Here is a 24,385-nt window from a genome sequence, read left to right as displayed (position 1 = left end):
TAATGACCACGACTCTGCTTCACTCCCTGCGGCGGATCCTACGCGGCTCCATCACTCCCTGACAGGCCGCAGTAATAGCCACGACTCTGCTCCACTCCCTGCGGTGGATTCTACGCGGCTCCATCACTCCATGGCAGGCCGCAGTAATGGCCACGACTCTGCTCCACTCCCTGCGGCGGATTCTATGTGGCTCCACCACTCCCCGACGAGTCGCGACAACGGACGCCGCTCCACTCTCCGCAATTGATTCCACGTGGCGAGCCATGGTGACAGCCACGACTCCACCCCATTACTCTTCATGATAAATTCCTCCTGGCCCCGTACGGCCCACGACGAGGCGATCATAAACAGTCGCTATCAATCCTTTGCTCCCCCCGTCTATAAAAGGGGGACCCAGATACGTTATTCTCTAAGCTCAAAATTTTATCCCAAAACTCTGCTAAAATTTTCGTTCGAGCACTCCATTCTTGTTGAGGCAGAGAGCTGACTTGAGCATCGTAGGGTCTTGCCGGAGCAACCCCACCTCCGGTTTAGACTTCTTTTGTAGGTCCCGACGGCGACCGCGACTCTCTCGACTCCAGCTTCTCCGACGCAGGCGGATTTTTGCACCAACAAGTATAAATATTAAAATAATATAAATATGCTATAAATATTATAATATATATTAATATAAATATTATGATAGTAATAATATAATATATATTAATTTTGTAAAAAAAATTGAGATTTTGATATTTATTATTATTCATTATTTTATCTTGACCATCCATCGATATTTTATAAAATTTTAGTCATAAATTATAAAAAATATTTTTAAAAAAAATTATCAATTTTTATTTATAAAAAGTCTTGAAATCCATCTTTCTCGTGGATTTTTATTTTTTATAAAATATAAAAAATATTATATATATATATATATATATATTTTTTTTTTTTTTCACTCTCTCTCTCTCTCTCTCTCTCTCTCTGGAAACTTTTTCCTTCACCTCTCATGAGCTTTTTTTTTTTTTTTTCATTCTCTCTCCCTCTCTCTGGAAACTCTTTTTCCTTCACCTCTCATGAGCTAAATGAGTCCTCCTCATGGATGAGGATGGGCAAGGGAGCTTCGTTGAAACACGGAGCATTCCTTTGTATTTCTTTAACAATCTCTCGTATCGTTACCTGGCACTAGCACCTACACCTTATTAGCTATGAGCTGCTGCCCCACAAAGGCGAGCCCTTGGCAGCACCACATCCATGTTGGACCTGAAGGAAGTCGGTTCCCCTGTAGGACCAATACTTGGAATGATCTGGAGATTCTCAGCAAGCAATGTGCATGACGTGCACCGCCTGAATACTTTGACCAGACCGCCGACAGCTCCATCAAAAGCCTGCTTGGAGAATCCCGGAAGCCTTTTCCGGGGACGGAAAAAGGCTCGCCCTGTTTTAATCACCGTTTTTTAATTCCCCTCTCTTGTTTCGCCGCCAAGGCCAACAAATCTATATATATATTTAGACATGAAGCACTAAAATAAACAAAGGTGGGGCCTATGCCACCCGCCTTTTCCCTTGGCTCGCTCGCTCCGGAGCTCTGCGAACCTTTTCGCTTTTCGACGAGGGTTTTAGGAGAGGATCGGGTTTGATGCGGAGGAATCCTGCAGCTGGCGGCATCCGCATGAACGGAGGTACGGCTGCTTCGCCTTTGGTTTTGGGGCTAATGGGGGCGATTTTACCAAATAACTAATAGGAGATCACTGAGACGGGTATACGGTTTTTTGTTTTTTGGGGAGGGGGGAGGATGATCCGTGCATTTTTTGGCAAATGGTAGGGCTTTCCGCTTTCTATCGGTGCTTAGAATGCTGTTTAATCCAATCCATCCACGTCCTGGATCTTGGGGATGAACTTGGGACGACTGGGAATTATGGGTATGGAAGGGAATTTACTGTACATTTATTCCTATTTTATTTGTATTCGTGAACGAAAGGTGTTTTTTTTTTTTGGTGTCTGCTTAGAGTGCATTTGTGAATCTGAGGGTTTTTCTTTTTGCGGATGTATCCAAATGATTGCTATATAAACTTTTTGGTGTTACGAAGAAATAAATCGTCCTCGGACTTTCTTCTTCCGTTAGAAATGTTGGAATCATATAGCTCTCTTCTATTACTTCCCTCGGATTAAAAGAAAAAAAAATAGTGTCTGGAAGTTCGTTTAATATTTGTGGCTTTTTGTTCTTGGTTGAATATTCATTTTGGTTTCAGCATTGTGTTATCTCAGTTTGTTGATCTTTTTTTGGATCTGTTATCTCCGTGATAAGGAAACACTGTTCTCTTCATTTCTTTGTTATTACCCTTCTAACCTTCTCTAAACTTTATCGATAATTAACTGCTGACATCAACGACGACTGCCGCTTGAAACTGGTTCTTTCTAGTCAACGATGCTGCTGATCAATAGCTAAAACATTCTCGGTCTTCTTCATTTATGCTGTCCAACAAATCAGTTTCATTTTTTAAAAAGAAAAGGACCAACATTTAGCTCACAGGTTCACCGCATCGCATTTTTGCTTCGTTCTCTTTCGATATGCCAGAGTTGGATTCATATGACATGCATTCTTATTAGGCAAAAAAAAAAAAAAAAAAGACTAGCTGAAGAAGCCTTGACAACCTACATGGTAGAACTGCTATGCAACCATTACTGTTTTCTTATAAATTTGTTTTTTATTCTGTCATTCTTACTTTGAGATGCATCGTGCTCATAGCAAGTTCATTTTTCTCCAATTTAGGAGTAATGGATGGAAAAATTATTGGAGGCCTGATCAACAGCATTTCTCGATTTATCCATCTCATTGGTTGCAATTCTATGAAAACTACATTTTTAAAAGACTTCAAAAGTATAGTTGGCACATTGAAGCTATTGAAGCCCATACTTGATGAAGCATATGATTCTCAAATACCTTCGGATGGACAATTGATAAAAGCGTTCGCGGAATTAGATTTAGCTGTGAATCAGGCCAGAGAATTTATGGAGAAACGACCCCAAAAGATGAGCAAGATATATAGTGTGAGTGCTAATTTACTATTGATATTCTTTAATCACTCTCTGCTTGCTAAATGCATATCATTTTCTTTGATGCATTTCCATTTTTATTGTTAACAATGCCTTTGTTTTTGTTAACTATTGAGAGGAACTCTGGATTTCCTTTATGGAAATGCAACTGAACCTGAATAATTTTTCCAAATTGTCATACAGAAGATCTAATTGTTTACATGTTAAGCTCATGCAGATCATAAGATTGTGGACCACTTGATCTGACCAGAATCAGTTCATGTCATAAGGGTTTTCTTTGCCATCTTCATAGCTCGTAGATGATGTGTATTACTTTATTTCTTTTGTCATCAAATTCCTAGATTTTGCAGGATAATGAAATATATTTATGAGTGGCAGAACATTAGAGTGTGATCCAGCCGATCATATCTCTTAAACTTACCCTGTGCTTGGTGTGGGAAGTGGAAAGTTGAGACCCTTCCAAATTCGGAACCTATGCACAAAAAACTCCATTAGAAGGTGGAAAGGATCAGAAAGCATATATAGTAGAAGTTGAGCCCCTCTGGAAAGGCGAAAAAAATTCATTCGGGTGATGTCAGTCAAAGAATTTGTCATGAGAACAAACCCTCATTCATATCTTATTCACCGTGATTACTTTAGGCATGAACCAAATTATCAAATTCCAGTTTCTAGCCTTCTTCACCTGGCTAGCAGAAAAATTTTGTTAAAATTGTAGAATGATTTCATGCGAAACTAGCCAGAACCATTCAACCACTTGGTTGACCAGTTTTAGATGGATTCAATTGGTGACACTCAGACTCTGCTGAAAACAACTTGGCTTTTGTTTTCTGTTCTTTTAGTTATAGAGAAGAATCGGAAAGGGAGGGGGGACATCAATTTGGTTCTTATAAGGAGATTCATTGATCAACTGGACTAGTTTTATCTGGACAAAGACTAAATCTCATGTTGTTCATTGGGCTATACTTCCATAACTATTGGGTTATTTAGTTGATATCAATCATAGAGACTTAAAATTTGTGTGTATACCATGCTCGTTGCTCCTAGTGGATGCGGTTCACACCAATCTCCAAAATCAGCTTCTTGTAAGTTTCGTGCATTAAAAATGTCAAGCATTTCATGGCCTGTAACTCTGCCATAATGTAGTCTGCCTCTCAGGCAGCTTTCTGTAGTCGGATATTGGAGGCTTTGATCTGCATTATCATGATAACAAATAAAACCATCGAGCACCTTAATGTATATGTGCCAGTGCATTATTTCAATAGTCAGCTACACAAAACTTTGTCAGTTGTCACTGCATGTCATTATAATTTGCAAAAATATGTGGCATTTGAACTAGTTCCTAATGTGATGTAAAAGTAGTGGATATAAAATACTCTTAAGCACTACTCTTTTCCCAATGTCCTTGGTGTTGGCTGTTTGCAAATTTGTTAGACAAGTACCATTTATCTATCTATAAATTCCATATCAGATTTCATAAAGCACATACTTGACATGATGCCAAAAATCCTTTAATCTTCAAAGCCTCCCTGAATGGTAGAAAATAATATTTGCAAGTGATTGGCTTGCTCCCTTCAGCCAGGCCGAGTTTTCTAGCATGCCTCACTTGTAGGTCCAAGGGAGGTACTTATACACGTAAACTATCATAGCAAGAGATAGTCTCTTTATAGAATTTGTTATGATTTGATGCCTCGAGATTCAGCCCACATTGAGCCCAAAGCGAGGTCCGTGGCGAAAAACGGAGTCCAACGAGATCAAGATCACCCCAAACGGAGCTCGGATGGAGGAGATATGAGCTTTTGAAATCGGCACAAGATCCGTGGTGACGGAGGACCGTCGGCGGCCGGCGGAGCGCTGGCGGCGCACGGCCCAGGCGGGCACATGGCCCAAGCGGGCGCGCGGCCCAGCCCACGTGCGGGCCCAGGGGCGCGGCCCAGCCCAGGCCCAGGCGCTGCGCCTGGGCCTGTACCCCGATCCATCGTGGATCGGACGGTCCACGGCTGGGTTTGTGGACCGCCTGGGCATTTTCCAGGCGTTTCTCACGGTCCACAGCACTATTTTGTGAATCGATTGCGATCGAACGGCCCAGGGAGTTTTCGATCTTGATCCGACGGTCTGGGGCCTTGATCTGGGTTATTTGAGCTATGTTTGGGCTTGATTAGGATTAGGAATCCTAATCTAACTCAGTTTAAGGCCTTTAAAAGACCCGTGCCTCAACAGAGAAGGGTGTGGGTGGTTCGGCTATTCCTGTGGACGCACGAAAAGTTTTGTGCGTGAATCGAGAAGCCCAAACCTCGTGAGAAGAGAGAGAGACTGCGCCATTGAGAGAGAAAGAGCAGGAAGCTCCTAGATAGCGGACGTCGGTCGCTTCAGGGGTTCGGGGGATTTTCCAAGAGAGAGCTTTTGTGAGGAGAACTTCTAGTGAGAGAGAAATCGAATGTACGAGGGTTGAGGGTGAGATCTCTTTTTGTAAAATTTTTTTTCACAGTGAAGTTTGCATGCTCCGTGGAGGCCAGTTCTTTTGTGGCTGATCCACGTATTTTGATTATTTTTTGTTTTATTTCTTCTTTTCTGCTGCATCGCGTGGTACTGAAAAGGTCCTGGGAGGTGGTGTCATGGCCAGACATCCATCCAACAAGTGGTATTAAAGCGAGACGGTACAAAGATGCAGATTGCAGTGGTGGTGAGCAAGACTGAAGATGGAGAAGACAGGATCAATCATGATGGAGATTAACAAATTTGATGGTAAGAGCAATTTCTCCTTGTGGCAGGTAAGGGTGAAGGACGTGCTCATCCTACAGGGGTTGATCAATGCTCTCTTGTTCGATGAGAAGCCGACCACCTTGGAGGTGCGGGATTGAAAACGGCTACAGATGCAGGCGGTGAGTACCATCCGCATGTACTTAGCGGATGAGATGGTGATCCATGTGCTAAGTGAGACTTCTCCGACGGTGCTGTGGTCAAAGCTCGAGAAGTTGTACATGACGAAGTCTTTTACCAACACTTTTTTTCTCTGAAGGCAGTTTTACCAACTGTGGATGACTGAGGGACAGAGTGTGCAGGAGCATCTCAGCCACTTCCAGAAGATCCTCACCGACCTCCTCAGCGTTGGCGAGAATGTTGAGGAGAAGACCAGGGTGCTGGTTTGTCTAGCATCGCTTCCACCTTCGTACGAGTCCTTGGTGATTGCTCTTCTAGTGGGGAAGAACACCATCAAGATGGATGAGGTTACTGCGGCGATACTCCAGAATGAGATTCTCAGGAGGGAGAACCCAGCTTCGAGCTCAGGTGGCGGTAGCTCAGCTTTGGTTGTTTCTGGAGGAACAGGAGGCGGTAGATGGAGTGACAGGAGATCGCGACGAGGGCGGTCCAAGTCCAGGAGAGACTTGAGCAAAATCAGGTGTTATCCATATGAGAAGTTGGGGTATCTAGCCAGAGATTGCCTTCAACTCAAAAATCGGACGGTGGCTGCTGTGGCGACGGCCGACAGTGATTCAGATGGAGATGTCATGGAGATATCTGATGAGGTATCTACTTCTTTCCAGCAATGGATATTAGATTCTGCATGCCCCTGTCATGTATGCTGCAGAGAGGAGCAGTTTGACTTTCTGGAGAACAGTGAGGGTATTGTATATCTGTCGGATGGATCGAGCTGTGAGATCAGAGGCATTGGGACGGTCAGCTGAAGGACACATGATGGTGCAGTGAGGAGATTGGGGGAGGTCCGATACATATCCAATTTCAGACGGAATCTTATCTCACTTAGCAGACTGGATTCGAGAGGCTACAGAACGGTAGCTGGTGGAGGAATCCTGAGGGTGCTACGCGGCGATAGGATTGTGCTGAGGGGGAAAAAAGGGAGCAGAGGATATTATTACCTGACAGAGAGCCCAGTACGAGGTGGAGCTTTGGGAGCCAGGAGAAGCGCAGAGCGAGGTGGAGCTCTAGGTAGAGGTGGATCGGGCACGAGATAAGAGACTCGGGAGGACGAGAGGCGACGTCGTAAGATGAGATTCCTATTGTCGCAGAATGATGCCCCGAGCAGGTCTCAGGTCAAGAGGAGCACAGCATACGACGGAGATGGGATCGAGCGGCCTGGCTCGACTCCCATGTTTGTCCATCCATGATCAGCAAGCGATTGTCCCAGGGCATGGGGGCGAGGAGATCCAGAAGCTCTCGGAGTTAGGAGGAAGCCGAATATCGAGTCGAGGTAGAGATTGTTAGGATTTGACGTCTCGAGATTCAATCCACATTGAGCCCACAGCGAAGTCCGCGGCGAAAAATGGAGTCCAACGAGATCAAGATCACCTCAAATGGAGCTCGGATGGAGGAGATACAAGCTTTTGAAATCGCCACGAGATTCGAGGCGGCGGAGGACCGCCGGCTTCCAGCGCGGGGTGGCGGAGCGCCGACAGCGCGACCGCAAGCGGCGGAGTGCGGCCCAGGTGGGCGCGCAGGCCAGCAGAGCGCGGCTCGGGCCCAAGCGCAGGCGCGGCCCAGGCCCACGCGCGCGGGCTGGCCCAGGCCCAAGCGCTGCGCCTGGGCCTGTACCCCGGTCCACCGTGGATCGGACGATCCACGGTCGGGTCTATGGACCGTCTAGGCATTTTTCAGGTGTTTCTCGCGGTCCACGGCACTATTTCGTGGATCGATTACGATCGGACGGCTCGGGGAGTTCCCGATCTTGATCCGACGGTCTGGGGCCTTGATCTGGGTTGAGCTGTGTTTGGGCTTGATTTGGATTGGCAATCCTAATCTAACTCAGTTTAAGGCTTTTAAAAGACCTGTGCCTCAACAGAGAAGGGTGTGGGTGGTTCGGCTATTTCTGTGGACGCAAGGAAAGTTCTGTGCGTGAACCGAGAAGCCCAAACCCTGTGAGAAGAGAGAGAGACCGCGCCGCTGAGAGAGAGAGCAGGAGGCTCCTGGACAGCGGACGCCGGTCGCTTCAGAGGTTCAGGGGGGTTTTCCAAGAGAGAGCTTTTGTGAGGGGAACTTCTAGTGAAAGAGAAATTGGATGTACGAGGGTTAAGGGTAAGATCTCCTATTGTAAATTTTTTTTTCATAATGAAGTTTGCATGTCCCGTGGAGGCGAACCCTTTTGTGGCTGATCCACATATTTTGATTGTTTTTTGTTTTATTTTTTTTTTCTTCCTGCTACATCGCGTGGTACTGAAAAGGTCTTGGGAGGTGCTGTCCTGGCCAGACATCCACCCAACAGAATTCAAGAACCATATTAACTTATTAAGTTGTTCAAGGATAATACATTGAGGTTCATGAATCCCACGAGACAAAGTCTTAAAGAGACATGGTCTTTCCACGTCCTACATAGGGATACTAACTAGCCACAGTTTCCTGTAATGTATTTACACCAACTTATACACCAGATTCAAACCCCAGACCCAAATACATGGCCTTTTCATTCTCCAAAACAATGAAGGCTTGGTCTTTTCATTTTCCAAACAATAAAGATTTGGCTTTTCATTTCCAGACAAGTAAATGTAAAACCAAAAAAATAAACTATTTTAAAACTCATTTTAAACCATAAGTCCACACTTAGTGGGTCTCAAATGCAAACTGCTTATCTAATTTTACGTGAATCACCTTTACGCTTATGGGCAGATTGTGTATATGTAAATATACAAGTAAAATAACATCCGCCTATATTTGTGATTGTGACTATGGATATTATTAATCTGGACATAAGTCACACTTCATGTATGCCTCTAATTTATTTCAATGTGCAGGTTTTGCAAAGTGAGTCAATGATGTTGAAGGTCCAAAGGTCATCTATAGAGATATGCGATGTCTTGAGTAAATTGTTACAGTCATCTCATCATACTTCTCTTTTAGCACGCATTCAGGTACTTATAAGGTGACCGATGGTCATTTTATTTTATGTCGAGTCTTGCTGTCATTCTTTCTATTAATCCATCAGATGCACTTAAGTTTTCCATATTAGTTCCACGGATTGCGAAACTAACAACAACAAATGGTCTTCCAGCATTGCTTGCAGAAACTTCAATGCATAGAGCAGGACCTGACATCAGAACTTGTTGAAAATGCTCTGAAAGATCAAAGGGAGTATGTCATACCTAGCATAGAAGATCTTATAAAGATCATGGATACCCTTGGTTTGACAACAAACCAGGAACTCCTGATGGAACGTATAGCTCTGGAGAAGGAGAGATCAAAGGCTGAGCTCAAGGAAAAGACAGAGGATGCAGACCACATAAGTCAGATAATTGCACTAGTCACTCAGATGTGCTGTTGCGTGGCAAAACTTGAACAGTCTGGATTTACAAATGGGCTGCCCATTCCTTCACATTTGTGTTGCCCTCTCTCTTTGCAACTCATGTTGGATCCAGTAATTGTGGCCTCAGGACAAACATATGAAAGATCCTATATACAGAAGTGGCTGGATGGTGGCCTGAGAATTTGTCCCAAGACCCGTCAAATTCTTGCCCATACAAATCTTATACCAAATTTCACAGTCAAGGCGTTGATTGCAAATTGGTGCAAAGACAACAATGTAAGACCAAGCAATTCTGTTCAATCTAATTGTATCTCAAATCCCTTCTTAACTGATGCAATCCTGGATCACTTCACACCTGAGAATAATTTACATGGTTCACTTCCTAGAGATTCAACCTCCATGCCCTCTTTTGGATGTGGAAATCAAACAGAACAGCAAACAATTGAGGTGTCATCTGGATGTGGTGAAGAGTCTTTCCTTATTAGCCACCATCAGAAATTGGCTGGTGACCTTACTTTGCAAGGCAGTGTATCACATGAGCAGCAGAGCAGCTGTCGTGGTCATAGTGAATCCATCTCAAGTGTTATTTCTAGCATCGAAATATCAAGCAAGTTCAATGAAAAAGTCAGTCTTTTGGGAGAGGTCTCACATCCTTCATCTTCTCCATTGAATAGGGATCTGAGATTTTCACCACAATTTTCTCCACCCCAACTTTCTGATTTGAGGATGGGACACATCAATAATCTTGCAAATCAGGTGTCACTCCCCAGAGCAGGATCAGATGATCTTACCACCTCTTCCCATGTCCAGAAACTAGTTGAGGATCTGGAAAGTCAAGCTCCTGAAGTGCAGAGAGCGGCTGCATCAGAGCTGAGACTTCTTGCAAAGCACAACATGGAAAACCGTGTTCTGATTGTAAAATGTGGGGCTGTCCCTCCACTGGTTTCCTTGCTACACTCGAAGGTGAAAAGGGTGCAGGAAAATGCTGTTACTGCTCTGTTGAATTTATCCATCAATGACAATAACAAGGTTTCTATAGTGGAGGCGGGAGCTATCGAACCACTTATCCATGTTCTGGAATATGGAAGTGCAGAGGCCAAAGAGAACTCAGCTGCGGCTTTGTTCAGCCTCTCAGTTTTGGAGGAGTACAAAGTTAAGATTGGACGTTCCGGCGCTATCAAAGCATTAGTTAATCTTTTAGGCTCTGGAAGCCTTAGAGGAAAGAAAGATGCTGCTACTGCCTTATTTAGTCTGTCGATCTTCCATGAGAACAAAGCACGGATAGTCCAAGCTGGTGCAGTCAAGTATCTTGTTGAGCTGTTGGACACTAGCACAGGAATGGTGGACAAATCAGTTGCGGTGTTGGCTAACCTTACGACAGTTCCTGAAGGCTGCCTGGCTATCAGCCAGCAAGGTGGAATTCCTCTGCTAGTTGAGATCGTTGAGACAGGTTCTCAGAGGGGAAAGGAAAATGCAGCATCTGCTTTGTTGCAACTGTGCCTCAACAGCCATAAATTCTGCAGTCTGGTCTTGCAAGAAGGAGCTGTGCCCCCTCTTATTGCATTGTCTCAGTTTGGAACACCCAGAGCCAAGGAAAAGGTGTACCCACCGCTTCTTGATTTTTTAGGATTAGTTATGCTTGGAATAGTAAAAATGAGTTTTTTTTTTTTTTTTTGAGCATTGGAAACAAATAATGTTGATATGACTGCGAGCTCCTTTATGGTCTTTTTTAGATCTTTTGTTTGTAGAAATCCTTTTGTTGATCATGGAGAAAAAGCTTGACAATTTGGTGTCATATGCTTGTGCAGGCACAGCAGATCCTCAGTCACTTCCGAAGTCAGCGAGAGGGGACGGTGCGCAACCGAAGTCATGATGGCTTCGCCTTGAAATTTAAATGAATTTGGAAATATATGCTATGTGCTTTTACTCGTATCACAATGAGATTAGACACGTCAGATTCAGAAAATACCGTTCGTTGTTGGTGACTCGAGGCTTCTTCGCATAGAATAAAGCCGAGACAAGCGTAGGGCAAGCTGAATGATGTTGAGCAGTATGTTGGAGATAAGATGATTGGATTTGCTGCCTGTTTTAGTGTTGTGAATATGTAAAAGCGTGCCATATAATTTTGAGTGGTGCACCTTGATTTGTATTCGGTACCATTCATTTGGTGGAATATGAGTTCTTGATCTTTTTACATGGATTTGCTTGCCTCTTTCTTGTTTCGGTGTGATAAAAATGAGTTATCTCTCAGTCCTGAGAGTGCTCCTTTGTCCGACTGTCTGGCAAAGGTATAAAGCATTATTTTAGAAACGAGCGGATGAAATGCGGGAGTAATAGAAATACTTGGAACAGGTGGTGGAAGACGACCTGATGGTTCGTGACACGCAACGAAGATCTGCAAGTTTGTTTAAAATTAAGGGGACGGGACTGAAATGCTTTGGAAAACGTTGATGTAAAATGGGACCCTTTGGGAGGCTAATAATTCACAAATCTTGCTATTTTGGTTGTTCTTTATCCCTTTTATGCGGGGTATAATATCATGTTGCACGTCCGAATGCCCCTCTTAAACCTGCCAGTGGAGTTGAGGAACCCTAGGGAAGGATCATATTGCTCTGATCTCTTATGACGAAGCGTCATCTCATCAAAGGCCCATGCGATTTGGGCCGCAATACATATTGTTGGGGAGCTCGTCGTTCTTGCGTCCTGGGTATATAACTGTGGAAGAGTTATATTACTGTTCCCGTATGAGTTGGTTGTCGGGCTAAACCCAAATTGGATCACATTGGGCTGCACCGCTGAAGAAGAGCCGAGAGGTACAGACCATCGCTTTCACGGCAATACCGAGGGCGGAACCGGGTCCCACGGGAAACCGGTGCAGAAATGCTGAACCCCTGATGCGTTGAAAACCGCCTATTATAACGAGCCTCCTCGGAGGGCGAGATTATGGGAACTCTAGCCGTGCAAAACCCCCTACAAACAATTTGGTGGAAGACGTGCGGGATGGAGCTCGAACCCTAGGCGGAGGATTAATTCCTCCTCGTTCCGCCGCGGAATCGAAACCCTACGGTGATCGAAGAACATCCCTAGAGATCGCCTGGAACCCTAGACGAGTCGGAGGGAAGAATGGAGAAGAAGAAGAAGTTGGGGCGAGATAAGGTTCATGGTAAAGGGCGGTGCTTGGAAGAACGAGGAGGACGAGGTTCTCCAGGCGGTGGTGATGAAATACGGCGAATAACCAGTGGCTCGATCCTTCCGTTCAAGAAGGTAGTGAGTGGTTTTGTCGTTCTTCGTTCTGTATATCTTTTGCGTTTCCTTGTGAAGAAAAAAGTGCTGCTTTTTCTTTTTTTTTTTTTTTTGATTGATGGCACTTAGAAATCGTTTCGAGAAAGAAAGGTGGTATTTTTGTTAGTTCAAGTTGACTCCCTGCCCTAAATCATGACTGCATGAAAAAATCATCTCTGGCCAAGATGTTTGTGAGCAATTAGCAAACACCTACATGGTAATGATAATATGATATACAGACAGAGGAGAGGAAAGGAAAGCAAATAGATAGATAAAATTGGATGACCAGACGTACTGCTGAGAGAGTCTCTCTACCACTTAAAGAACATTTTCCAAATGAATGGGCTTTTTTTTTTTTTTCAATTGTAAATTGTCGAAGACATAATTCTCGGGGTTTGGTGGCTATAAAGTACGTAAGGGAAAAGATTGCCCACCAAAACCATAGGCTGGAAACCTCGAGAATTTTAATAGCAACAAATTAGGAGCTGGTCTCTTGAGCTAATAATTTGTTTTATTTAAATGGCATATATGATGGTGTAACAACGGTAGCCAAGTATTTCACGGTTACCAACTGGAGAATGTGCTTAAGAATTTGGAGTTGGGGAGGTAGAAGCTTCTTCTGCATTTTGCAAACAAATGACTGATGTTCGGTTTTTGAGGTTGGTAGATATTCTTCATTTGAAACACGCCCCTCTGTTTTCACCATATGCCTTTCTCATGTGCGCCAAAATATAAAGTGGAAATGAAGAGTATAGCTTACAGTCTCGTTAACATAGTTTAAGACCATCAAGCATGCTTACTATATATATTTCAGCAGCCTTGTTGTCATTAAAGAGCCATAGTCTAGTCTCTTTTTCAGGTTGATTCTTTTGACTGAGGAAGAGATTGGTGGTAATAATAGGGCACAAAGTACGACACTCTTAATAATTTGGTCGCAGGACATGATGCATAACAGGAGAATCTTATGTATTTCGCTTATCATCAGAGTTATGTTCTCGCGAGTATGGCTGGCAACAGCAAAATCTTGCTGCTTTGCAAAATGACTTTGAGATCATGAAGAAACGAATCAATGATAAAGCGAAACAGCCAACACAAATTGAATGGAGGATTAAAGTCTCATGCACGGATTCCAGGTAAGTTGAGGCTGTGCTTTGTATTTATTTTCTGTTTTATTTTTTTATTATCCTTCTTCTTCTTCTTCTTCTTCTTCTGAAGGTACACTTTGATGAGGATACCTTTTGCTTAGTTTTCTAAATGTGCGAGCTTTATCTGTCAAGTTACAATCCATTCAATTTTTTTTTAAATAAACATCACTTGGATAACGAATGTTTGTTGAATACTTATGTTTGTAAAACATCGGGTTCTTTTTGTCCTACATTTGTGGTCTACCGGTCTCTAGGTTACCCTGCTGCTGATTAGCTCCCTTCCTTTGTTTTCCCTCCCTTCGTGGTGCTTGAAATTTTGCACCCTCATTATTATCTTCAATTTGTAGAATTTAATTTGGTTCTAATTTGAATTAGATGACAGTGGCCGGGAAATTACGACCGCAAATAGAGTCCATAGATAAGCAAATGGACACCACTGCTGCAGAACTCGATGGTTTCTTGTCTACAGAAGCAGGAATGTTTAGGAGCTTGCTTCATAAAGGGTTTGTACCTTGACTGAAGAAGTCGACAAACAGAAGGTGATTAAATAGAGCCTCCAGGGATGCTATTGGGACAGGAAGAAATGGGTGCAGGAAGAAAGTGCTACGAAAATCGTGCACCTAAGGAAAGAAATTGCAGCAAGAAGTTGTCCTCATGAGGAAGATGGAGATAACTTATACTACTCTTGAAGCAAGACATAAGGAGAGAGGAGAAGAAGAGGAGGAGAGAGAAGACAGGCAGGCAGAGGAGGAGAAGGTAGAGGGACACGGCAACTTAATATTATGTATTTGCAAACCTCAATAATGCAATTTGTATTCTTAATTAACATAGTAGTGGATAAATATAGACAGCCTGCAATCCTGATAAGAGTCTGCGTAGAAATAAAATATTTGTCTTCATAAAATTCTAATCCTAAAATCCACATAAAAATAATTTTCTCTAATTCCCAAGTAGAATAAAATAAAAGATTCTAATTTCTACATTTGCGCCCAGCAAAAGTGCATCTGTATTTCTTATCAGACGGTCCTCTATCAACTCTAGATGAGGAGTTGGAAGAAAATAAAGAATATTTGGATGGTACTTGGTCGGTGTTTGTTGGTCCGATTTGCGAAATGCATCAAACTGATTAACATGGCATGGTGGAAACAACATTCAGGTGAGGAAACAACAATTACCTATTCAGATGGTCAAGTATCTGGTATACCAAATTTACCATCTAATATATCTCAACAAACAGAAGATCAATGGTTTCCGCTGACATCCTGATCATATAACTGATGGTTTCTGATACAAGGTTTGTGCTCCATATTCAACTAACTTGCAGAATATGGTGGTTGGTTCTGGCGACCGAGTGATTGATGGTGTGCTGGTTGGATCTTCCAATATTTCTATTTAAGCTGTTGTTCTTGTTGAGTCTTTGAATACTGATCCCAGGATTGTTGAACATATTGCTGGCGATTCAAGCAATCAAGTGCTTGCTCCCAGTGTAACCTCTTCAGAAGAAAAGATGCTTTCTGTGTTTTCTAATCAGACAGCTGGTAGTTTAGCAGTCTGCATGATTGCAGGAAAATATGTTGTAGAAAGATATGGAATTTGTATGGAATCCATTTTTCAAATGACAATTGTTTCACTACCATGGAAGTTCAAAATGGTCCACATGAACAGGTCAGTCTTACTGAATTACTGTGAAACAGTTGACAAGATTAATGTCTTAAATCAGGGCCGGGAGAATTTCATGGTTTTAAATCAGATATGAGGTTGATTTGGGTGATGGGACTGCAGTTGTTCCCACGAGAGTGTAGAGAAATTATATGATTATCCAAAAGGATTAGTTAGTATGCAAGCGTCGGATTATTGGAGGTTTAAGTTATTCTGTCCTAGTTGGATCTTTTGAGATTGTGCTGGGAAAAGCTGCTACTTTGTTTGCACGGAACATCTACTGGTCTTGTTGCAGTCGTGTATTGTTATTTTTATAGCTGGAGGTTGTCATATTGACTTTCGAAAATGCTAATGACTGCAAGATTCGGTGGCAAGGGGCCACTCACTAACTCAGCTATTATCATGGGCTTGCTTTTGATGGTCGTATGTGTATTGGTCAGGCTTACATGATCTGACATTCTGAAAGAACATTGTGAGCAGGTATTATAAATTTTATTTTGCGCTGCATGATCACATGGTCAGCTTAAAATTGCGCAGCCAACCAGCTCTTTTACATACATATGTGGTGGTCCAAGCTCAAGGTTCAACTTATCAAAATATTGACTGCTATGGCACGGTTTTGGTCCTCGTTAAAAATCTTCAGACAAGTGACTCCTATTTGCGATACACTTGTCAGGGATATATTTATTGTTTGAATTTTGGTATTTAGACAGACAAACTAATATTGATTCTGGTTCAATACTTTGCTTGGATGATTGGAGCACGTAGGTCCCTCATATACTTTTTTTTCTTTTTTTTTTCCAAAAGGAAAATGGTTTCGTTGTTGCTATGTGGAGGTTCCATGAGCATAATGTTAGCTATTGTTTTCAATTCTAACTGAATTCATGCTAATTCTCACCAGATGGTTTGCATGGTGAAAATAGCTGGTTCACAAGATTCTGATTCTTCTGCTGTCTTGATTTATGTCATTGTGGTTTAACTAGTCTGGCTATTTTGGTTAGGGAGGTGGTGAAGAACGATTGGTTGGAAGGTGTAGGGAAGAGAAACAGGTGCTCCAGGTCTGGCAAATTAGAACCGAGTTGGGCGATGGAGATGATCAAATCAAAGTGGGGAAGCTACTTTGCTATGGGCCATGCGAGCGAGCGGCCTACCGTGGAGAAGTCCAGACGGGCTTTACGCTTTCTGTTGACATAGCAATAGCCGACGTAACTGGTAAAGCCGAACTAAAAAGATCGTCCTTGTTTGACAAACTATTAAACAGCCCTGGAGTTGCCAAGGGTAAGCCCAAAAATAATTTGTGATTGAATTCTTTTTGTTGGGAACGCTCATGCTCTATTTTGTTGGTCGAGTTCAGATCATCAGACTGAATGGTTTATCATATCTGGTGAAAAAAAAAATTACCTCATGTTTTGGTTTGTGCAGGACAATGTGCTTATCCTTGCTTGATATAAGCAGTACTCCTGTCAGCAAAAGAGGAAGTAAAGGGGAAGAAGAAAATAGCAAATAAGCAGTATAGTGATTACAAACGAATGACGCGGTTCCTGTGGAATTACCTTGGGAAGGCCTTAGCTGTACAACTCTCTCTCTCTCCGTGGTTTCGTTGTTTGGTGGTGGGCGCTCAGAAGCACCTTTTCTCCTGTTTTCACGGGCACGGTATAACGTACGTCGTCCTGCAAAACTGCATGAGAAGCATATGCTGATGACTTTTTGGAGTGAGATTTCTAAGTTAATTATTTTTTCTACGTTAATAGCTTCACCATTGGGTCAAGCAGTGAGATCCACATGACACATCCATGAGTCACAATGAACTTTTTTTGAAAGTTATTTATTTATATATTTATTGAGACATGGAGGGTTTAATAGTTTAGTTGGGATCCTTTGCAGCACATATGATTTTGAGCTTTGGATGGCTGCCACGCTATTCATCCCAAAGATAGACACCCCATGACATGCTGCGTTTGCAAAAACAAAACATGCAATATTTGGTTTTGGATACAAATGACAGACATTCATCCACAAGATGGATAGTGTGGCAGCCATCTAGAACTGTATAACATTCTATGGTGTAAAACACATGCTGCATAGGATTTAAATTTTTGATCTTCATCTTTTCAATCATCAACCCATCACGTTATTTCAGCTGACTCTAACTAAAATAGGATATATCTTTGCAGGTTTTCAAAGAAATAATATATTTTTTCAAAAAATCAAATATTTAAGGCTATGTTTGGCGGTATTTCTATTTTTTTATTAAATAATAGAAAATATTTTTTTTCAAATTTTTTAAAGATAAAATATATTAAGCTTTCTCTCTTTCTCAAAAAAAAAAAAAAAAAAGATAATGGCAAAAGTTGGAAGCATGGAACTGAGTCAGTATCAATAGGATGGAGATTACTGAGTAGGAGAGGGACAACTGAAGATAATGCAGCTGAGAGTCATTTAAATGGGAGCATGCTTGATGTCCATGAACGGACAGATGATATAACTGCTAAGGGAACAATCGAGTGGATAAACGATGATGGAGGATAGATGTCGAAAATGAATGAACAAACATTGAAAACAAATGAATGGATGGATGGAAGAGGTTGCGGGACTGAGAAAGTTGGTCACAAAATAGTGGAGAAAGTCATTGAAGAGATGGGCTATGATGGGAGGGTAACAAAGGCTCTAAGAAGGTAGAATAGCAGTGATGAGATTGGAAAGTTGGACGGAAAGAATGAGAAGGGTAAAAATCTATTTTAAAATAATAGAAATAAAAAAATTTTATTTTTATTTTTTCATAAACAATGAAAGATATTTAAAGAAAAATAGGAAATAGAAACAAAATGATCAAACATGCTTTGTGCAAAAGATTCTATGTTTCTTTTTTTAAAAAAAAAACATAAAAAAGGGGGGAAAAAGGGATATCTTAATAGTATATTTTGAGAAGTGTTTTTATAAAAAATAAAAATAGGAATACTTCTATAAAAGTTGATATCTAACTTCTTTTGAAAACTGACTTCTATCTCTTTTTTTCGAGATTTATTCTTGTTTAAGCCTATCCAAATAGAGTAGCTATGCAGATCTAGCTTAATATATTAGTTTTTAAAATTTTAAAATATATAATTTATTTTTTAAAATATTTTTATAATAAAAAGACAAGCAACATCAGACACACCAATATCCTACACATGGGCCGATATGGTCTGCAATATCACCTTAGAGGCCCATTCTTTGATGTTTAAATATCATAAAAAAATTGATCAACGAGAAATTAACTAACATACTCATATTCTCATGCTTCTTTAGATAGATAAATTATTTTTTATGGACAGTATTTATCTATGAAATAGAGGAAAAGTCTTATCCATTTAAAAGGTGGGTAAGTCATTTTCATATCAACGAGAAAAATAACAGTTTTATTTCATTCTTCATATATCCTTAACCCTATAATAATAATATAATAATATATAATATTATTTTATATATAATATAATTATATTATTATTGAATAATAATATTTTATTATTTTAATAAAATATATTATTATAACAATATGTTATCTAGAAAATTAATAATATAAACGAACATGAGCAACAGATTTTCGAGTCATTTTTCAATGTATAAAAAGAACATGAAAAAATTATTTTTTTATTTAAATATTATCTAAAAAATATTTATTTAAAAAATATAAATTTTTAAATAATTATTTTATCCTCGAAAGAATAGGCCCTGAGAGGTTATGCGGAGATACTACTTCCTATTTGATGCAATACGTAGAAGTGCTATTTGATTCTATGCGCAGAAGATCAAGGAGCGGTCAAATAGCTTGCTAAGTTAAAAATCGGTGCCCACACACAAGGGACGCAATCTGATTTTTTTTGTTTTCTTTATTTATCCAAATCAATCACTGGGATGATTTATTCAACAGCTTCATAACCATACACATTATAAAGGCCACAATTAAAAATCAATTACAGGGTGATAACATTGCATCATTTCATATTATCCACAGAACAAATCGATCTGAAACGCAGTTTTCTTATTCAAGTTTATCATTGCAATTTAATAGTTTTTCCAACTTTTAACGGGAAATACATGGTAAGACAAACAATAAAAATAGCACCGTACTGGCTATTTTCCCTTCTATCCGAGGCATTCTTATCATCATGTATTTAGTAATAATGTCACAGATATATTCATCCAACTACCGAATACAATGATATATTTTGTTAACGGTGGAAAAAAAAAAAATTGTTCATATAACTGCTGTTTTGTTTTGGAATACAACTTAATTTGATTGCTGTCCCCTAGGTACGGCGCATGCTCTTGACAAAACCTGGCTACACACTGGGGTACCAGCAGTCCAGCATAACCCGAGAGGTCCGTCCACATCCCCAGTCAACCCATTTAGTGGAGTTGCTGCCTCCACTAAATTATTTGCTGCTATTTTACTGTGAGAATGCCTCTGGCCTTCGCATTTGTACTCAATGGCAAGGCCACTCAGAAGCTCAGCGTGGAAGTGGCCATTTTTTTTTTCCCCTTTTTTTCATTTTTTCTGGAGCGATGCCAAAAGTTGTACCAATCTTGTTTCCACTGGTGTTTTTAACTTTTCACAGGATCGATGTCCTATTCCTGCCCTCGCCCACTCGTTCTACTTCCTTTGCACAGCGGGAACCTTAGATTAGTTCGTTTCTACCGTGAAGGCACAGTATCTCTTGAGAGTACTCTGAACCTGTTCTAAAAGATTTCTGTTGCGTTCATTGAATTTACTTTTCATCGTAATCGTTAACCCTTAAGAAATTTGGACTTAGATGCCAAATTCTATGCCCCATGTCATGAGTTCATTTGGGGTTTCTGATCGTTACTTTTACATGAGTTTTTTCATCAAAATACTTTTACATGAGTTTGTCGCATTATTATGCTAGATTTCTTATGGATATTTTCTTACTTTTGGTGCTTCTAATTAACTTACAAACTAATCTTTTTTCATAATATTAAGATAATTTTCCAGTTGCAAAATAGTTAGTTCGGTAATCTGTTCATGGGGTTTGTTGCATGCTTATACTTTATGGAATACAAGTTATGGCCATGACTGATAGGGTCTTTTTTTTTTTTTTTTTTTCTTTTCTCTCCTTCTTCTTCTTCTTCTTCCTCCTTTTTTTTTTTTTTTTTTTTTTCAAACGGACGCTCATATTAATCGAGTGTGAGCATACTCTAAAAAATTAAAAAAATATATTTTACAAAATATAGAGGTACGTCTGATCTAGTCGTCAAATCCAGTCACACAGGCATGACTGGGGGGATTCTTCACCAATATATTATTGATGGAACAATTCACACGGCTGCATGTGTTTCAAGACTGATGATGCTATGTATTTTTTTTTTTTTGATATAAGAGTTTATGATGTTGATGAATTTTGATGTATCTTTTTGCCATCTTTTCCATTGAAAAAGAAAGGTCCGATGACAATATATGTCATGCATGATCTAGCAGAGTTCTTAATGACGCATTTATTTTATGTAGTACTTGGCGGAAATTTCCGATGTGTTAGATCATCTGGTTTTACAATTACAAGAAATTAACTAATACAGGGAAGTTATTGATATTTTAACTGTGACCAAAATTTTACTGCTCTAAACCAAGTGTGCCACAAGTCGTGATGCTGGACAATAAGAAAATTGATCGAGTTAAATGGATAATTTCTTTTACAAAAACGGGTTCATGTTCGAGTTTATCATGAAATAGACTGCTAAACATGATATAACGTGCTGTCCATGACCTTGTTTACTTATTAATTTCCTAGGGTTGGTGGCCAGGATTCATCTTGTGAGCGTGTTGGCCTCATTTAACATGGTTAGTCCTGCCCGTGGTGGGAGTACATATGAGATTTATTTCACGCGGCCTAGTTTGTCTTCTACTTGTGATCCTTGGAAGTGTCTTCTCCGATTGGTAATAAGCACAATAATTATGCTACCAGTTGTAGACACGTGCTCGATGCATTCTTTTGATTGATCTAGGAGAGAGGAAGAGAAGCAACACTCTTTTATTTTTACACTATTATCTTGTTATTACTGACTTATTATTACGCGAGTTATTATCTTCGGTCATCTCAATAAAAATAATAGATGTCATTTGCTTAATCCAATATTTGACTGATATGCGTTCTAAAACAAAATACTGTTTTTATAACAATCATTTATTTTTCATTATAATGTATAACATATGATAACAATATATATTTCAACAAAAAGCATGTTACGGTGGAAATAAATAAATAAATATATAATGATGCTGTATGTCGAAATTATTATATTAAAAAAAAAAGAATCCTTTCTGGAATAATTTAAAGTATCATCAATCAACTTAAGTTTCCCGTCCTTTATTGTCAAAAAAAATAAAAGTAAAAATAAAAAAAGAATACTGTACCCTTGTTAAAATTAATTAGGCAGGAGGCACTCTGGTCATTTCCGGGAGGTTGCTGAGTGCATTGCACCTAATAGTTATTCCACTGATTTCTTTTTACCCCCTTCCCACACTCTTTCCCCTGTCACCATCATCGTTCAGGCCACCGTCAAACCTCTCTTCCACAGGCACACAAACCTGTGCTTCTCTCGCTCCCCCCTCCCCTCCTCTTTTCCTCCCCCCCCAAACCAAACGAGAGAAAAAGGAAAAGCAGAAATTTTTAAATCTCATCCCCCACTATTTTAGGCCAAACAAGCTATCCATCACCTTCTGAGACCACAAGTATAGAATCCATCAGTCCTCCCAGAACCTCTCATGTTCTCTAGCAGCAGCAGTCACCGGTACATCCGCAAGTGAACTCCCACTTTATAAAGAAAGCCAAAAAAGAGTAAGATTCCACCCTCCTCTCCTCAAATCTTTCCCTCAAGCCCTAAATATAACCCACTCACCATCTCTCCCCACCAACCCCCATCGGATCATTCCAACCCCTCTGGATCTGTTCAGCAGATGGATCGATAACAGCAACCTATTATAACACTTCGAACCTCCCATCCATTTCACCATCGCCCTAAAAATGCAAGAGCGCTTCAAGCACCAGCCACGCCCACCATCAACTGAACTATATCACCATATATATATATATATATATATATTCATCTGGTGCTCTCTCTCTCTCTCTTTCTGTATGTGTGTGAAAAATAGAAATAAATCCCTCAGCATGCAGCAAGTCCCAGATCGATCATCATTATTTCATTATCATCGGCAACAAAACTAATATATGAGCGATAACTACTCTTCTGAGTCTGATGCTATATTTTTCTTTCTTTTTCTCTCATCTGATGCATCTATATATTTATTTATTTATTTATATACAGGACCCCCCTCGATCCCCCTCCCCCTCCCGCAAAGAAAGGAGAAGAGCAAGAAAAGAGCTACGAAAAGGAGGAGATTAACTTACCAGAAAAACAAAGAGAGAGAGAGGGATAGATCGGAGTTTGGCACACACCTTCCATAATATATAGGACCATGGAAGTAGTACCGAACCCCGATAGCCCTTCTTCAGAAGGCTTGGTCACCAGCCCCAACGCCTCCTCCTCCGCCACCGCGGCCGCATCCCCGTCCCCATCTCCCAGCCGCTACGAGTCCCAGAAGCGCCGCGACTGGAACACCTTCGGGCAGTACCTCAAGAACCACCGGCCGCCGCTCAGCCTCGCGCGTTGCAGCGGTGCCCACGTCCTCGAGTTCCTCCGCTATCTGGACCAGTTCGGCAAGACCAAAGTCCACACCCAGATGTGCCCCTTCTTCGGCCACCCCAACCCCCCCGCGCCCTGCCCGTGCCCGCTCCGCCAGGCCTGGGGCTCCCTCGACGCCCTCATCGGCCGCCTCCGCGCCGCCTACGAGGAGAACGGCGGCAAGCCCGAAGCCAACCCCTTTGGCGCGCGCGCCGTCCGCCTCTACCTCCGCGAGGTCCGAGAGATGCAGGCCAAGGCTCGCGGCATCAGCTATGAAAAGAAGAAGCGCAAGAAGCCCCCTCCGCAGCCGCACCACGGTGGCGCTGGCCCCTCCGACCATCCCCACAGCCCTCCACCGGCCACCGGTGCAACAGCCTGATCCTTCCATCACCTACCTCCACCGCCGGCCTTAGCTATCATCCCTCGTATTGGTATGTCTATCTATCTGCACGACAATATTGTAGCCAGCCCGGTACTAGCTAGTCTATATATATATATATATATATATATATATCTTGCTCTCTAAACTACTGCTGTGAGACTACCGAGAGTTGCTAGCTGTTGTTAGTGGTAGCGGTTGTAGCGGTAGAAATTTGAGCACGAGCTGCTGCTGCTACTGCTACAACATTAGCACGGATCGGTGGTAGCAGCAGCAGCAGTGGTAGCAGTGATATTAGCAGCAGTAAGAAGTTGTGATAGAGGAACGATATATGTAGTACCGTACGTACTTTGGAAGTGATAGTTCATTTCTTAAAATTATGTGCTTGCGATCTTATGTATGGCGGGTGCTAGATCTTTGAACATCAAGTGTCCGCTCACTCCTTTCGGTTTGTTTCATTTTTATGGAATTAAAGTAGTGATCGATGGAATTAGCTCTCTATCTTTGAGATCATGATGAGTCGGCACTGTGGAGAATTGCCTGTCATCCACATCTTAGTGCTTCAATCGGGCAGACCTTTTTTGGGTTCAGCAACCTTTTTCCTTCTCTTTCCATTTTGCTCCTTTCCTTGCAGATCTGATTCATCTGGGAGTTGTTGGGATTTTCCTTTTCTATGGGATTCTTTTACCTCTTATGGAAGGGAAAAGGACCGACCCTCCAAAGGAAAGTCTTGCCACGGGTGTCTTTTCAGAGTTGTGTGGTTCTACCAGTTATGGTGATATGGAAGTGACCGAATTGGGAGGCCATCAAATTCTTCTCATTCCTTTGTGCATATATAATATATATATATATATATATATATTTCTCGCAAGATGGCTGGGGGTTTTGTTCCTATGGTCCTTCCACTCACCAATTCTATCTTCCGATCTTTTCACGTTCAAGAAACGAGTCCAA

At 41.3% G+C, this 24,385-nt stretch overlaps 3 protein-coding genes across 11 annotated transcripts; all 3 read left to right on the top strand.

Annotated features, from left to right (window-relative positions):
* Positions 1 to 1,506: 1,506 nt before the first annotated feature.
* Positions 1,507 to 11,514, top strand: LOC105055694 (U-box domain-containing protein 4). Of its 2 annotated transcripts, none has more exons than XM_010937616.4 (5): positions 1,507 to 1,664; positions 2,756 to 3,033; positions 8,781 to 8,897; positions 9,038 to 10,888; positions 11,098 to 11,514. In XM_010937616.4, exons 1-5 carry the CDS (start codon positions 1,622 to 1,624, stop codon positions 11,185 to 11,187), a joined length of 2,379 nt encoding a protein of 792 aa, XP_010935918.1. In that variant the 5' UTR covers positions 1,507 to 1,621; the 3' UTR covers positions 11,188 to 11,514. The 2 variants fall into 2 exon arrangements, with proteins under 2 accessions (XP_010935918.1, XP_073103186.1); XM_073247085.1 differs by lacking the exon at positions 1,507 to 1,664 and adding an exon at positions 1,696 to 1,904.
* Positions 11,515 to 12,158: 644 nt separating this feature from the next.
* LOC105055692 (uncharacterized) lies at positions 12,159 to 20,423 on the top strand. 7 transcript variants are annotated; one of them, XR_012136015.1, is made up of 6 exons: positions 12,188 to 12,553; positions 13,557 to 13,704; positions 14,092 to 14,472; positions 16,377 to 16,653; positions 16,798 to 17,087; positions 19,669 to 20,423. XR_012136015.1 is itself a non-coding variant. In XM_073247056.1 (3 exons), exons 1-3 carry the CDS (start codon positions 12,413 to 12,415, stop codon positions 16,824 to 16,826), a joined length of 447 nt encoding a protein of 148 aa, XP_073103157.1. In that variant the 5' UTR covers positions 12,159 to 12,412; the 3' UTR covers positions 16,827 to 17,203. The 7 variants fall into 7 exon arrangements, 1 of the variants encoding a protein (XP_073103157.1); XR_012136014.1 differs by having other exon boundaries at positions 12,191 to 12,553; positions 13,431 to 13,704; XR_833739.4 differs by lacking the exon at positions 14,092 to 14,472 and having other exon boundaries at positions 12,192 to 12,553; positions 13,431 to 13,704.
* A 1,562-nt stretch (positions 20,424 to 21,985) lies between these two features.
* On the top strand, positions 21,986 to 23,930 carry LOC105055691 (protein G1-like4). Of its 2 annotated transcripts, none has more exons than XM_010937613.4 (2): positions 21,986 to 22,208; positions 22,696 to 23,930. In XM_010937613.4, the coding sequence occupies exon 2, from the start codon at positions 22,847 to 22,849 to the stop codon at positions 23,429 to 23,431; it is 585 nt and encodes a 194-aa protein (XP_010935915.1). In that variant the 5' UTR covers positions 21,986 to 22,208; positions 22,696 to 22,846; the 3' UTR covers positions 23,432 to 23,930. The 2 variants fall into 2 exon arrangements, with proteins under 2 accessions (XP_010935915.1, XP_010935916.1); XM_010937614.4 differs by lacking the exon at positions 21,986 to 22,208 and adding an exon at positions 22,257 to 22,480.
* The last annotated feature ends 455 nt before the right edge of the window (positions 23,931 to 24,385 follow it).

The sequence above is a fragment of the Elaeis guineensis genome, chromosome 12 (assembly GCF_000442705.2).
Source record: "Elaeis guineensis isolate ETL-2024a chromosome 12, EG11, whole genome shotgun sequence".
Taxonomy (NCBI): Eukaryota; Viridiplantae; Streptophyta; class Magnoliopsida; order Arecales; family Arecaceae; genus Elaeis; species Elaeis guineensis.
Note: the sequence above shows the minus strand (reverse complement) of the source record. Positions and strands in the feature narration are given on the sequence as shown.

Bases quoted from the DNA above. Each gene is read 5' to 3' on its own strand.
- LOC105055694 (XM_010937616.4), top strand. From the start codon at position 1,622: ATGCGGAGGAATCCTGCAGCTGGCGGCATCCGCATGAACGGAG. The intron at 1,665-2,755 runs GTACGGCTGCTT...TCTCCAATTTAG, and splicing joins CGGCATCCGCATGAACGGAG to GAGTAATGGATGGAAAAATT. The intron at 8,898-9,037 runs GTACTTATAAGG...ATGGTCTTCCAG, and splicing joins CTCTTTTAGCACGCATTCAG to CATTGCTTGCAGAAACTTCA.
- LOC105055692 (XM_073247056.1), top strand. From the start codon at position 12,413: ATGGAGAAGAAGAAGAAGTTGGGGCGAGATAAGGTTCATGGTAAAGGG. The intron at 12,554-16,376 runs GTAGTGAGTGGT...TATTTTGGTTAG, and splicing joins CGATCCTTCCGTTCAAGAAG to GGAGGTGGTGAAGAACGATT. The intron at 16,654-16,797 runs GTAAGCCCAAAA...TGGTTTGTGCAG, and splicing joins CAGCCCTGGAGTTGCCAAGG to GACAATGTGCTTATCCTTGC.
- LOC105055691 (XM_010937613.4), top strand. From the start codon at position 22,847: ATGGAAGTAGTACCGAACCCCGATAGCCCTTCTTCAGAAGGCTTGGTC.